At 38.0% G+C, this 15,456-nt stretch overlaps 1 protein-coding gene across 10 annotated transcripts in view; it reads right to left on the reverse strand.

Annotated features, from left to right (window-relative positions):
• SORCS2 (sortilin related VPS10 domain containing receptor 2) overlaps positions 1-15,456 on the reverse strand; it is a 575,679-nt gene that overhangs the window by 111,342 nt on the left and 448,881 nt on the right. For all 10 annotated transcript variants that reach the window (XM_074587510.1, XM_074587509.1, XM_074587507.1 and 7 more), the window contains exons 4-5: positions 9,532-9,696; positions 4,230-4,303 (exon numbers count right to left, since the gene is read on the reverse strand). In XM_074587510.1, the coding sequence (XP_074443611.1) occupies positions 4,230-4,303; positions 9,532-9,696 (239 nt within the window). The remainder of the gene's footprint in view (positions 1-4,229; positions 4,304-9,531; positions 9,697-15,456) is intronic.

Raw genomic sequence — 15,456 nt, forward strand, 5'->3', positions numbered from 1 at the left:
AGAATAGAATGGACTAGACTACAACATTTTTAGTTGGAAGGAACCTACAATGACCATGTAGTCCAACTGCCTGACCACTTCAGAGTGGACCAAAAGTTAAAGCATGTTGTTATAGACATTGCCCAAAAGCCTCTTAAAACATTGACAGGCTTGGGGCAATGATCGCCTCTCTAGGGATCCTGTTTTGCTTCCTAAAATGCTAAGAGAAGACAAACTGCTATGAAGGATTGGTCAATTTTCCTTTCCAAAAGAATAATGAAACAAATTGGTAAAATGTCTGGGAAGGGGTAAGAAAATGCCACACTATATCACAAATAGGAAGAAAATATTCCGTACTCCTAAAATAGAGATGGTAGTATACACTTTCCACTGGTCCCAGTCATCCTTCCATTAGTTCCACTATCATGAAAAACCAAATTCCATACATTAAATCCGCAAAGATACTTCAGGGATGGTGCAAAACACTTGAAAAGCAAATAAAGCCAAGGAGATGATTTTAATATATTGCTTATAAACTTACAGCATAAGATCAGAACATAAATAATTTAGAATACTCAGTCCCTACTGACCTTCCCTTAATATAAATACATAAAACATGCCATTAAATTAATTGCATTTGGATTTTCATTGATTAAAACAGAAATGCTTCTTCAGGAAATGCATGAAGATCTGGCTGCTGCTGGAGGCACCAAAAAACTTGTTTTTACAAAGCACAGGAAAATATTATGACTGATAATATTTGTACTTACCAGGCTGCAAAAAAAATCTTAGGCTATATTATCAACTTCAGTGGCAAAGCCTGACTGAAATCAAAGAAGAAACATCTGCTAAAGATCTGCCCAGAACCAGCCAGTATCAGCAAGACACACACCCTCATTTACAGAGCTGTACAATTAGTTTGAATTAATTTAACCTATCTTTAACACACCAGATGTTATATATTGCCAAGAAAACAATACTGGACTTAGTGTCCTAACAGTCAAGGTATGACAAAACCTGTATTCTTACATCTGTTGAAAACTACACAAATACTTGTTTCCATCTAGCACTCAGATAACTCGGGTGATGAAGGCCATAAAGTTTCATATAATGACAGAGTAACTCCCATCACGTCCAAACCCCCACTTGCATCAGATTCTATATGGCAATGTTGTGTATGATATTAGAAGTAAAATATATTTATATATCTGTATTTCTATAAAAGTTTAAGGGAAGGATCATTTGGTACTGATGAGGCACCTAGTGCCAGGTCCTGCACTTGGGCCACAACAACCCCATGCATCGCCACAGGCTTGGGGAAGTGTGGCTGGAGAGCTGCCTGGCAGAAAAGGACCTGGGGGTTCTAATTGACAAGCGGCTGAACATGAGCCAGCAGTGTGCCCAGGTGGCCAAGAGGGCCAATGGCATCCTGGCTTGTATTAGAAATAGTGTGACCAGCAGGAGGAGGGAGGTGATTGTCCCCCTGTGCTCAGCACTGGTGAGGCCACACCTTGAGTATTGTGTCCAGTTCTGGGCACCTCAATACGAGAGAGATATCGAGGCACTGGAGCGAGTGCAGAGGAGGGCAACGAAGCTGGTGAAGGGCCTGGAGAATAAATCTTATGAGGAGCGATTGAAGGAGCTGGGACTGTTTAGTTTGAGGAGGAGGAGGCTGAGGGGAGACCTCATCACTCTCTACAACTACTTGAAAGGACACTGTAGAGAGGTTGGTGCTGGTCTCTTCTCACAGGTAATTAGCGATAGAACAGGAGGGAATGGGTTCAAGCTGCAGCAGGGCAGCTTTAGGCTGGACATTAGGAAAAAATTCTTCACAGAAAGAGTGGTCAGACACTGGAATAGGCTGCCCAGGGAGGTGGTGGAGTCACCATCCCTGGATGTGTTTAAGACTCGTTTAGATGTGGTGTTAAGGGATATGGTGTAAGGGAGAACTTCGTAGAGTGGAGTTGATGGTTGGATTCAATGATCCCAAGGGTCTTTTCCAACGTGAATGATTCTATGATTCTATGATTCTAATTTGCTCCCAAATCCTTGCTGTTGCTGGCTGATACAGCTGTTGAGAGAAATCAGAATGGTCCACATACAGAAAAGCGGAAAGCGAAAACCTAGAAAATACTTCTAGTGGTTATAAATGTACAGACTTTTATAATTTATTATTCTTATCTGAGAGGAATGTGACGTTTATGAACAACCATGACTTTGAAGTACTACATGGGAGTTATTCCTATTGAAGCTCCAGGATGCTTCCCTGATTGTGTCTGAATGATATAAAGATTCTGACACATAGCAAAATGCAGACTTAATATTAAACACGCCTTACTGGCTTTAATTCTTACATACAAAAATTATTGAGAGATTGTTTGAGTCAGAGCAAAACTGACACATATCTCAGTGATATGTTACGTTTTTCATAATTTAAGTGTGCTAAATATATACCTAGATGAGAGAGAGGCTTCCACTGTTCTTTCTTACCTGTTAGTAACTTTGACAGTTTTCAGACCTAACACATTTGAAAAATTTGTTTGATTAAAGACAGAGCACCACATGATCTCCTGATTTACACTCTATATAATCTTGCTACAGAAAAATCAGTTTTAAGGCAGACATGACATTTCTGACCCAATGTATTACTTCTAAATAATTATACCCTTTCACGTGGTAGTTAAGAGACCTGTAAAGTGTATTGCCTATGAAACTCCAGCTGCTGTGCAGAAATAAGTTCTTCACTAAGGCTTTATTTTGCAGGAGCAAGTGAATCAGCCTGACACTTTCTGCTTAAGTAATTCAGTAGAAAAGGTTGAGATAAACCGGAGTAAATCAGATAGGTATTACTACAAACCAACCGCAGGCTTGTGTTCTAAAAGTACAGCCACTAAGTAGGTTGCAGACTGAAGAAGAGGCACTCGGAAGCATGAAAAAGCTCCCTTTACATGTCCAGGGATAATTACACCAGCAGGGCAGCAGGGTAGGTTAGTTCTTGTGCTCCCAACCTTTGAAACAGGGTTTAACCTGTCCACATGTCCCTGCCCCGGGTCACAACCTCCCCAAGTTTTTTTGAAGGCCAATGGCCAATGTCTCTCTAGGTATTTCAACAGCTCTGCATGCTTTGTAACCGCTACGCCGGCAGTTTAAGCAGGTTGGGGGTTTGTTTGTTTTGTCTTTCCTCGACAATGGGAGTATCTATTTCAACTCAAGAGAAAAGCAACTACCTGAAGAACAAGAAGGATCACAGCATGAATGCCAAACACATCTCAAATCTTGCAACCAAGATCAGGTAGATCCATTTCAATACTGGCAACACCACTAGCAAACCACCAAATATTGCTGAAAGCCAGATATGGCTCCATAGACATGTGGATAATTATATTTTATGTAATTGACACAGATCGGAGTCCTTCTAGAACTAAAATCAAAAGTCATTTAGGGAACAGAAGTGTCTAGCATGTTATGACTAATCCTGTAATAAAAAAATACTTATTATTGGTAATGATACAGTTATGCATAGTCCATACTTACACACTGAAGTAAAAAGTGAAAGGGGGAATTCTCTGGCTTTTTCAACAGAAATCAGATAACTATTGAGTGTGCAAACTGACCATTTTTAAATACAAAATCAATTAAAAACACTATCAAAAGAGTAATTTCAGTGTAAAGAGTTATACACTTTCCAAATTAATTTCATTTGTATAGAAAACAGGCATTGACTTATTCTTCAAACATTTTGTCAACCTGCTCAAATCACTTCTTAAACATTTTGAGAGACTGCAAAATATCTGAGCTGAACATGAAATCCTTTGATATACGTGTACTCGATAAAGTCATCTTTTTCCCCAGTTTCCTTAATAGCTTAAGTTTATATATGACTCCAGTTAATAGGTCTGATTCAACCTCGCTTAAAAAAATGTTATAGATTTTTCTCTGCAAAAAAAGACTGGTCTCCTTTCTAAAGATCAATTTCACCAGTAAAACGAAGAGCAATTTCATTGGACGTTACAGCTCTCTTTAAATCCTGGGCTCCATAGATCCAGACCTATAACCCCTACACGTGCTGACACTCAGTATGATCGCTGGCACGAGTACGGATTTGCAATGTGCAGCAACACTGATATAAATTGCAAAAGACACCAAGGCTTGTACTGTCCCCATCAGTACCTCTGGAAACATCTTTCTTGATTAGAACGAAGTACTTTTTGCTGTTCATTTTTTTGTTTGGAAAATAACAGACTTCTTACCAAAAAATATGATCTTTTGAAACTCGTTCCTGCAGAAGGATCCATTTTTTCCCCAAGTCAATGGATACATAAACCTACGAAAGAAAAAAAAAAAAAAAAAAAGAAAAATTGGATGATAGGAAACTGTTAATGTTGTACATCTTCAAAGACAGGCCCTATGTCACTATTAAAATAACAGATTGTACACCAACAAAAAAAAAATAAAAATCATTACTAGGAGTTCTCTACAATGTTTTTCAGAGTAATAACCTTCCACAGAGAAAATCTTATAAAATATAATCTATAATGAACAAAACTCAGTGACAATGTCTTCTTGTTTACCATGAAAACAATTCACAGTTCATTTTCGGTCAGATGCTTTTTTACATCAGCATGATTTCACAGAGGGATGGTAAAAGGACACTTTTCTTCTCCTTCTTCCCATTCATTGGCCAAATAAGCAGAAATATTACCTTTATGCTTCAAGCCTTAATTCCATCAAAAATACTTAAGCTAGGAAATCAATGGATTTAAAACTCTGCTAAAATAGGACCAAAAGATGTTAGAGAAATGCTTAAGAGATTTGATAAGGAGAGATGCACTTAAGGGCTTGTTTTGTGGGTCCAATTTGTGACCCATGAGAAACGGTCACTCAGCAGAGAGGCCGACGATGGCCTGGAGGACGAGGTCTCCAGCTCCACCTTCCCTCTGAACAGTTCACCCCTGGTAAAAAAGCAAAGGCTAATAATATGGATGGATATCAAGACTGCAGATGAAAGCTGTTTTCCCCCAGAATAAAGTGGGATATAAAAATAGCTATTCAAAAATCTCCCTCCTTCAGCATTTGCCTTCATAATGCGTTTCCTCTGGTTGAAATAGGAAATATCTATCAGAATTCTAAAAAGACAGATTTAAAGCCCCCTGCTGTCTGCATGCATTTCTTCTTTGATCCAATTTACATATGATGCGTTTTCTCTTAATATCTCTAATAGGGAAAAAAAAAAAAAGGCAAGTAAAACTGTTCTTCTCTGATGTGGGAGTAAGTCACCAGTTCAGTCGCTGATGGTTCTGAGGGAAAGTGTCTTATGAGGACTAGTAAGAAATGTTTTTGTTTTAAAGTGACAGGTTCAATGACAAATGAAAAAAAACACCCCACGATTATGTATTATGTTTTACTACAGAACACTGGCAATATTAATATGTAAAGATAAAGGCTAAGGTCACTCATCTCAGCATAAATTCTATGGGTAAATTTACTAAAATTTGAATTAGAGATAAAAGAGTATTTCCCAGTTACTCTGCCTTTCAGAATGACTGGGCTTTGTTCCACTGCATGCTCAATTAAAGCAGGTAGACCACATTTCGGGTGAGAAATTACTATCAGGACTCAGATTGCTTACTTTAGCATTCACCCAGTCAATGCATAGACAGAAACGATCACAGATCAAAAAGTCTTCAACCCCAGAGCTAAATGCGTTAATGATGGGGCAGCAGAGCCAGGCTCCTGATTTGCCTGCTAACTTTCTGATCTTAGTTTTATTACGTGGGTTAGGGTTTGCTGCAACCAGTGCATTTTATATCAAATAGCTCAGCGCAACCTCCTGGAAGGGAGGGATGTGGCTTTTAATGGGCTAGACCATGCAAAACGGAGAACCTGAGCTTCTTACTTCTTCAAACATTTATCACCACAGGCATTATAGAAAAGATAATCATCGGTTTGACCATCTTTCTAGAAGGGTGGACCCTGCTCAGTTGGTTACCAGCCTCAGCAGACCACTATAAACCTGGAAGAGATGATCATTTAATGCTCTGCCCTAACCATGGTGTCCAAACTGCAAAGAAAGCCAAGAATTCAAGAGGTTCCTAGCAAAAGGGAAAAGAGCTATTTAGGATAAGGGACAACACTGGCAAATGAATAAAGGGACATAATTTTGTCATCGACTAATTTCAGCAGAAAATGAGAGAAGATTCCTACCATTACAACAGAAATGTCTGTGCAGTAGGGGCCGAAAAAGACCAACCCAAATCCTTACCACCAAACCTAAACTACCTGCCCTCACACACATTTAAGACTGAAGTCTGGGAGCTTATGAATGAACAGTTTGGTTTAGTGTAGGGGGAAGCCCTTGCAATCTTACTGTACGATAAGATTGATAAGGCACATCCAAACTAAGAAGAATTTTTAACTGATGCATTGTTTGAAATAAATACAAAATAATGCATACCCAGCTTAGGCGTACATTCAACTTCCTTTAATTAAAAAAATGACCAATGTGTGACTCAAACGTGTTTTGTTTTTTAACAGGTACATATGATAAAACTATTAAATGTGATTAACTATGAGGTGAAAACAGTTATATTAGTGGACAGCTAAAATCTCTGGCTTACACATCTAATAGACGCTAGAATTCCGTTTATTGCCACCCATGTAATAAATGCGTGGAATCAATTTTTAAAAAAATTGAAAAGGCTTTTCGCAGTTTTACCATTTTTCATCCTTTCAGCTTCTAAACGAACAATTAAAATCTACTGCATCCTTGTTGAGTTTTAAAAAAATCTAGAAGCATTTATATAGACTCAGTGAATAGCTAATTGTTATTCATTATAACTGAGGTAGCCAGAAAAGGAAAGTATAGATTTGAGGCAGTAAATGGATTAATCCAACCATATTGACTGGATTTGCATTCATTTATAGTGTCAGCTAGAGGCTAGAGCTTTATTTAAACAAAATCTAGGGTTCTGAATGAAAGAAGAACGCATATTTTGCAATACAAAATAAGCTCTAAATCAAATCAGGAGTTGTGAGAAAGGCTGTGATTCTCCAGTAGACAAAGAAGCCCAATTGCTATTTATGAAGGACGTGATCCTGTATTCCTTGTATTCTCAAAAGCGCGACTGTAAGAAATCATTTGAGTACCAGGAGGTAATGGCTCTTCCTGAGTTTTAGATTGATACTACTTTCTTTCAGTGAAGGTAAAGTTACTAAACTCAAGCATAGTAGAGCATACCATCTCCCTAGGCCAAATTCAGATCAACGCTATCTCTGAAGAGCATTGATTTTAGTACAGTGACCTCTTTTTATGTCATGTTGCAATTTTGATGTTTAGCTCCTCCTTTGCCAATATCACTTCCTCTTCCCCCTAGGCTAAATATATCAGATATTATACAAAATTTAAACAGGTTACTGAACCAGCTATAGTAAAAGGCATCCTTTATTCCTACACATCTTAGGTAAACATGTAAGACTTCACCAGTAAGTCTTTATGGTTGACTCCTTTTAGCATCACATTGAACGCCTGAGAAAAGTCCATCAGATTACCTTACCATTCCTGCTACTCCTGCAGAGCTTTACTGAATATTTTGTAGGGTTTTTTGTCCAGTCATATTTTAAGAGTGGCAAATAATAGCATCACTCCTTTTGGAATATTATCCAAGTATAAAATGCGTGAAAATATCCCTATCATGCATAATTCATCAAAACACAAAGCAAATGCTTCACTTTGTGCTTCTGCCTCCTCCTCTTTACCGGCAAATATTTCTATGCACTTCTTGTGGGCTGGACAACTTCTTCAATACAATTCTTTGGACTCTTACACTTAAAGGTTCTGTCAATTCCGTAACTACACAGAATGCAGGAATTATATCTATTGTCAGAAACAAAACTGAAACTGACATATGTTTCATAACATAGGCTTTTCATAACTTCAGGCTTCCCTGAAGTATTCTGTTTACATAACATGCATTCAACATATTTGTAATTGTGTTAGGATTGAAGCTGCTGAGTAAAATATTTAATGTAATTTGTGACTGAGTTTGGTTTGCTATGTTTTTTATTCTAGTTCTATCTTTTTCTGCAAATCCCTGTAAACATGAATTGTTTTGGGATCAGCTGTTAACTTATATATCCCAGAAAACATCCCAAAGGATGACCTGATGGACTAGGGAAGTGATTGTACTGCTGTGCTCAGCACTGGTGAGGCCACACCTCCAGTACTGTGTTCAGTTTTGGGCCCCTCACGACACTAAAGACGTTGAGGTGCTGCAGTGTGTCCAGAGAAGGGCAACGAAGGTGGTGAGGGGCCTGGAGCACAGGGCTTATGAGGAGTGGAGTTGAGGGACCTGGAGTTGTTTAGCCTGGAGAAAAGGAGGCTGAGAGGAGACCTTATTGCTCTCTACATGAAAGGAGGTCGTAGCGACGTGGGGATTGGTTTCTTTTCCCAAGTGACAAGTGGTAGGACAAGAGGAAATGGCCTGAAGTTGCGCCAGGAGAGGTTTAGGATGGATATTAGGAAAAAATTCTTCACAGAAAGGCTTGTCAAGCATTGGAACAGGCTGCCCAGGGAAGTGGTTGAGTCACCATCCCTGGAGGTAATTAAAAGACGGGTAGACATGGTGCTTAGGGACATAGCTCAGTGGTAGTTTTGGCAGTGTTAGGTAAATCGTTGGACGCTGATGATCTTAAATGTTCCTTGCAACCTAGACGATTCTATGAAATTGAAATCTATGATGATTGAAGTCTGTGCAGTATTTGGCTGTAGCATGGGCAACTTTAACCAATCTCGCCACCTAAATATACAGATGCTGTGAAGTCTGACAAGGATTAAAATGGACTGGAGCTTACTAATTTCAGTTTAAAACAGGAGTAACGATGCAGGTAAGTTAAGACCACTACAAGGACCAGAATCACGGTGACTTTACAACTGATAAAAAAAGGGATGAACAAACTGTGTGCGCACTCATCAGTGCTTAGCCTAACCCATTCAAAAAAATGACTTTATAATTTAACCAGAAGAAATCTGAAAGATGGCCAAAATTTACTAACCACATGATACAAGTCCTGAATCTAAAAGTGGTATAAATACATCATAAGAGAGAGAATTATTCTACATTTCTACAGCTTCACTGATTCCCCAACTCCTCTTCTGCTGTATGACTGTGCTGTTTATTTTATATTACATCTCAGGAACGGCTGTTGGATGCACTATTTCAGCTTCATTAACTTTCTACTACACTGTAAATTACAGAGCAATTGCTTATGGTCACTTTCTAGGGAGGAGCATATTGCAGAGGTACTATTTAACTATTTTATGCATGAGAATAAATATTAGCAATATCCATATCAACTGAAAATGCCAGGATTGAAATTCCTGGGGGAAAAAAAAAAAAGATATATTTTAATAAACCTCAACACCAGCATATGATTCCCTTCTGGGCAACTGATATGTCATAAAACCCAACACTAATCAGCATATCAGAACTGTTTTATATCTCCTTAAAAATAAATTCCTAAATTTCAAACAAATGCTGTATCTTCAAGCTTTACCTTGCCTTCCTTAGTGTAAGCAAGTACTTTATCTTCTTCTTTTGGGTGAAAAAGAAGAGTTTCCACAAAGAAAGTAATAGGTTGTTTCTGGAAGGTGGCTCCTTCATCCGTGCTTATGAAAAGACTTTGGTCACGATCATTATGGGAAGAACTTACGAGAATAATCTAAAAGAAAAAACAAACAAAATATATTCAGAAGACTTTTTTCTTTATAACAGACAGCATAGCCTTATTTTTCTTGCATAAGAGTCAGATTTTGTACCTACCTTACCTGTCAAAATTTTGTGGACAAGACATTCAAAAGCATCAAAGAGATAAGGACTGCAAGATCCTATTAATCTTCCCTGACCAAATCCGTCAATGTTAAATTCTGTAACATCTCTTGCAAATCATTCCAAATTGATCACTCCTCATCTCTACTCAAAATGACTGCCTTGGATTTTGGTCCTTGTGCAAGGTGTGTGAGGCCACATGAGAAAATCTTCAGACTAACCAAAAAAGAATTAATACTAGTAATGACTCATTTTAATATGTCCATATAAATACATCACTTTATCTAGTGAGGCTGCCTTTATAAATAGTAAATGTAAAAATAATCACTGTTATAGTTATATCAGAAGAATGGCCTAGGAGAAAGAACTAGTTTGTAACATCTCTCCATTGCTTCACCATTCTCCTTCTGCTGACACATTTGGGATAAAATGGCAATTCACTTTGATGCAGAAAAATATGCCCATCAATTATTTGCATTTCCTTTTCTCAGGTCCAGATAATACCTTAACTCAAGCACACTAATAGCTTGAGCTCTCTCCTTCCGTGAGCTTCATGTCACGCTGTCAGCAACTAAGAAATTATCCCCACATAATTTAATCAGAACTTCACTCTTTTCAACTTCTCCACCTTCTGCAGTTGGCCAGCATGTTATAAGGTGGTTCTAAAAATGCCAATGTGAGAATACATTTTTATTGTCATTCCAGATCAAACAGGCCCAGTTTGCATTCAAAGAGGTGCCTTAATCAATTGATAGCTTACAAACAAAATATGGATTTTTTCAATGCCCAGCTGGGCTTTATTTGGCTCTCACTTCAAAAATAATTAAAAAAATAAATAAATCGTGAATTCAAAATGTTTTTAGAATATTCAACAAATGATGCAGAAGGCACCACAGAATCCTGATCACTGTGATACAGTGACTGTAAATTGCTTACAGAGATAAATGGCAATGAGTTATGCAAACAGAATTACAATAACGTGAACACAGAGAAGGAAATATATTAGGCAAAACAGTACCATTTTTATGCAGTCTTTTTTTTTTATAGTAAAGCTGAAGTTAAAAATTTGAAATTTCTAATGAATTACACAGATATGAGAGCCGGACTGAGCTTTTACTGCAATTGGTCTTGGGGGAAGAACTATAAATACCACATTTGTAGATGCTGTAATTTGACAGGTTACTTAAGCATGTGCACTTGTACTTAAAGCACATACAAAGTTGCACCAATTTCTGCATAGCTTTCATATACCTAAAATAGGGGACATAGTGAGGTACGTTGTTGAACGAGAGAGAGAACTGCACATACTTCAGGGTCCACAGTCCACCACTGCAACCCCAAACTAAAGCATATGTTAAGCCAAACCTATTTCTAGTAGCGGTGTGACTAGGTCAGTTAGAAGAGCAAGGTAATAGCCAATAACCTTACTATGATCTTGTATTTTTTTAATGATACACTTTACCCAAGTGTAGGAAACTCTGTCATTTTTATTGGAAAGCCTCTATAAACAACACCTTCACAAATGCCATTTCTTATTCCAACCGTATTCAATAGCCTCCTGTCTCTCAGTAAACTCTTTAAACAGGATCTGTTTAATTTATTACTACGTGCACTCCCAGTATGCTGCTGGTGGCCTACATATAGCATTCAAAGATTCTTGTAACACATTGAATTTGGCAGGTTTTCTGCAGAGGGCACAGCAGCGACCTAAAATTGAATGTGCTGGCCTGTCCCTTTGCTCACGTCGCAAGGCGGAGCGAAGACGCGGTTTATGCCCAGCACAGAGATTTGTATTTTGCTTGCCATGCTACTGTCTGCAACTCAGGCTCAAAATATCTAGTTTTTCTTGGAAATAAATGAATCCAAACTATCTGCATTCTGAGTGAGCTATATAGTGCTCATTCTTGTTGGTTCCAGACCAGATCACAGAAAGAAGGACCTGGTCCTGTGCTAAAGCAACCTCTACAAGCAAGGCTGCAATGTGAGCTCCACAATTTCTGCTGAAGCTGGTGGCCAGGCACCTCCTCGCATTTTAACGCATGCAGAGGGCTGGTCCTGAGACTCATGCTTAGCAGCATGTCCAAGTGCTTCCACGCTGTATCGCTAGAAGCAGTACAGCAGTAATTCCATATAGAAAGCTTAGTATCTTTGGATACAGCCTTCTAGCCCAAATAACGCTTTCTGTAAATACCATTATCTTCATTCTCTCCTGTTAATGTTTTTTTAAAATGTATACAACTAAGACAAAAAATCACTATAGCATATATACTCCAGAAAAGGCATAAAACTGCACTTGTACAGAACAGTAATCTCTGGACTACAGCAGTATTTTGCCTTGCTTTCTTTTTCTGGCCCAAGAAATCTTATGCTTCCAAAAATACCAAAATATTGGCTTTGAAATAATAATAAAGGAATTAGGTTTATAAATTTGGGAGTGGTTTTCACTGTTAATGAGCCTTTAGATTAGGCACGTCTAAGTTTCACAATGAGCACCCAAGAGCATCTTACAGAGAACATCATTCTAGAAACTGAAGTCACAATAAAAATGCTAGCTATAATGAAATGCAAGCGTGCTGTGATATTTGCTAATGCTGCCCTTCAAAAATGTTATGTATCTTTCAGAGTTAAATCTATCAGAAAAAAAAACAGCCCAAAGATAGACATCTAAGCATATATGGCAGAGTCCCTAACTATACTTTTATTCACATCCACAGCGTAATTCATTTAATGAAATATTTTTCAATTTCACTCACTGTTCTGATTTATATTTCAATAGCTTAAACCGATCATTATGTGCCAGGCATACAGATTTGCTTCCCACAGCTAACACACTGGGTCCTCAGACTTGCCTGCTGGCTAACACTACTTATTGAGGAAAATATTCCAGAGTAAATATTGTATCCACATTAAATGCATTCCATAACAAGTTTTATTTACTTTGTAAGTGGAACAAATAGCAAAACCTTCCTGCTAGCAACTGATGAAGGGATGCAACTGGGACATACTACCTGGAGAGCTGACTAACAGTGATTGCTGAGGGTTTTAACTCAAAATAAACAACTACTTGCTTGAATAATTGTGTATCCAAAAACCAGAACAGCTTTTAATCACATCTAAATTTCACTTAAGCTTCTTTTAAACAACTTTTTACAGAGCATTTCTCCCTCCTGTGAGACTTCCCTAATATTTTTTTAGTAAATTGTAACTTTATATTATGCTGTTTATCCCTGACCTCACTACTTAATCTCCCATCAACCACAATAACACATGTGTATACATTCAGAGCAGACGTAAATCTACAACTTCCAATAGTTAAGCAGAGGTAAAAGAATATTTCAAGGAGATAAACTATCCCATGGATTGTAAAGAAAATGAGTAAAAATAGAATATGTTATAGAACCACAGGAAGGAAAGCAAAAAAAAATTTCTAATAAAAATGGAAAAATACTACACCATGCCAACATATGAATTAAAGCATTCCAAAACCAAAGAGAAGCTATGTTTTTCCTCATTTCAGGAAAAGTTAGTGAGGCAAAAGGTAATATAAAAGCCAAATAAAACTGAAAAGAACATAATTAAATCCATTTATTTAGTCTCCCTTTCAGGACTGATTGGCCAATGTGCGTGTCTCACCATTCCCTCTACTGGGTGGAATCACAATCTGAACCCCAAAGGATAAAAAGACTCTGACAGCTTAGGCTACAGTAGCTTGTGTATCATACTTCTTCCCGCTATTACCATGAAGACTTGGAATAATCATAGTGATTACTAGGGAGACTTAACTGCAGATTTGGCAGCAATTCAAAGCTATGCTGTAATTTCAAGTGGCAATAAACACAGGATATTAACATGCATCATTTCCACTGTGTCTGAAATATATCCCCCCCTCCCCTCAGTTTAGGTCCAATCAAATGTAAACTCAAGATAAATTTGATCTTAATCAGCACTTTCTCTAAAACAAGGCAATCTTCTAACATATTACAATTGTGCTCTTTCAGCTTCAGCAACTGATCTTAATTTTAATTCCAGCTTTTATTTTCCTTTCTGTATTTCTCACATTAAATTTGGGAAAAATAAAAAGTCAAAATGTCCATCATGAAGATATTTCTAGACTCACAGCATCTGACTTGCCACAGGAAATTTGCGCAGTAAGTGGCGAGAGAGATGAGACACGCCATTTTTTAATTCTATAATCCTGCATATGGTCTGAAATCAAGACACTTGATATTCCTGAGCACTCTAAACTGACTTCGAAGGAAGAAACCTCCTTTGGGCTGAATAAGAAATCAAAATACAGAAAGTCTTCATTTAAGCACAGAGCATCCATGCACCGAAAGGCCAAGCATGCCCAGGAAGCACCTACACCTCTTCAGTCACCTCCAGTAGACGGAACTCCCTCTGGACATTGAGGATTTGGCTATGGGGATTCAATCCTAGAGTGCTGGACTCACTCCAGCAAAAAACCTCAATGATGCAAACTTATGAGCCATCCCCACTAAGGTCAATTAATTTCCATTAAGAACATGTAATGTTAACGCCTAGATGAAGGTTCTTAGCTAAACTGTAGACAAGGTTGCTGGGCACAGGGCAGCACCAAAGTCCTAGTGATACCATCACATACAGCTGCGTGCCTATATGAGTTCTGAACATAAATAGTCTTTGTGGCAATACTGCCGATCTAGGGGCGGTATTCATCAAGCTTCATAGCGCTGCAGTCACACGCTCAACGTTTTTCAGATTAAGTAACTAACTCATCTATTTTTCTTTTTCTTTTTTTTTTCTTTTTTTTCTTTTTTTTACAATTTACATTATTTATAAGTTATTAGATATGCTTGGCTGACACAGAAATTACTCTGCCTCCTGGTCCCAGTTGTAAATGAGATGTTGCTTCTCAGACAGCATTCATAAAACACACAAAGGGGACTGCCAAGGGTTATGATTTTTATCTTGGATGGTATGAAAGACCTGATAACTCAAGAGTGGCAAAGCTGCAGAGTGAAATACGGTCCCTTTACTCTCATAGTGGCAAAAACAATATCTAAAGAATCGACCCAGTGTAATTCCAAGCAGAGTATAAAATAAAATGCTTTCCAGGTAGCACGTTAATCTTGCAAATTTTCCCTGAAAGTTGCACCCAAAAAAATCGCTCCTCACAAATGTTAATTATTAGCAAATCTAATCACTAATGAATCACTGAAAGTTAACAAGAGCTAGAAAATCAGCTTGTGTGTGCAACTGAATTGTGTAAATGCACATTGACGGAATACATATATATGTGAATGTACACACATCCCAGAACGGTATATTACTTTTCATGGTAAGCATTCACAGCTTCCTTTAGAATTTGTATTTACTTTCTCTTGAAGAGTCCCTTTCAAGCTGTCACACAGATGCATTTCAAAACAGCAACTAGTCTCTATGAGAAGCACCATAAGAGAAAGGAAGTTGGGAACGTTAAGGATGGCTCCCGAGAAACATCCGCTACACAGATCACATAATCTCAGGACACAATCAAAGGCCATATGAAGCAATCCTGGTGGGGCTAATGGAAAGCATGTATTACAGTTTCCTCTCCCCTGTGTTGTGGTCAGCTCATTAATCATTTGGAATATCACATCGGAAGCTGTAAGGTTATTTATCTAGTACCAGCAAC

This window comes from Larus michahellis, chromosome 5 (genome assembly GCF_964199755.1).
Source record: "Larus michahellis chromosome 5, bLarMic1.1, whole genome shotgun sequence".
Lineage (NCBI taxonomy): Eukaryota > Metazoa > Chordata > Aves > Charadriiformes > Laridae > Larus > Larus michahellis.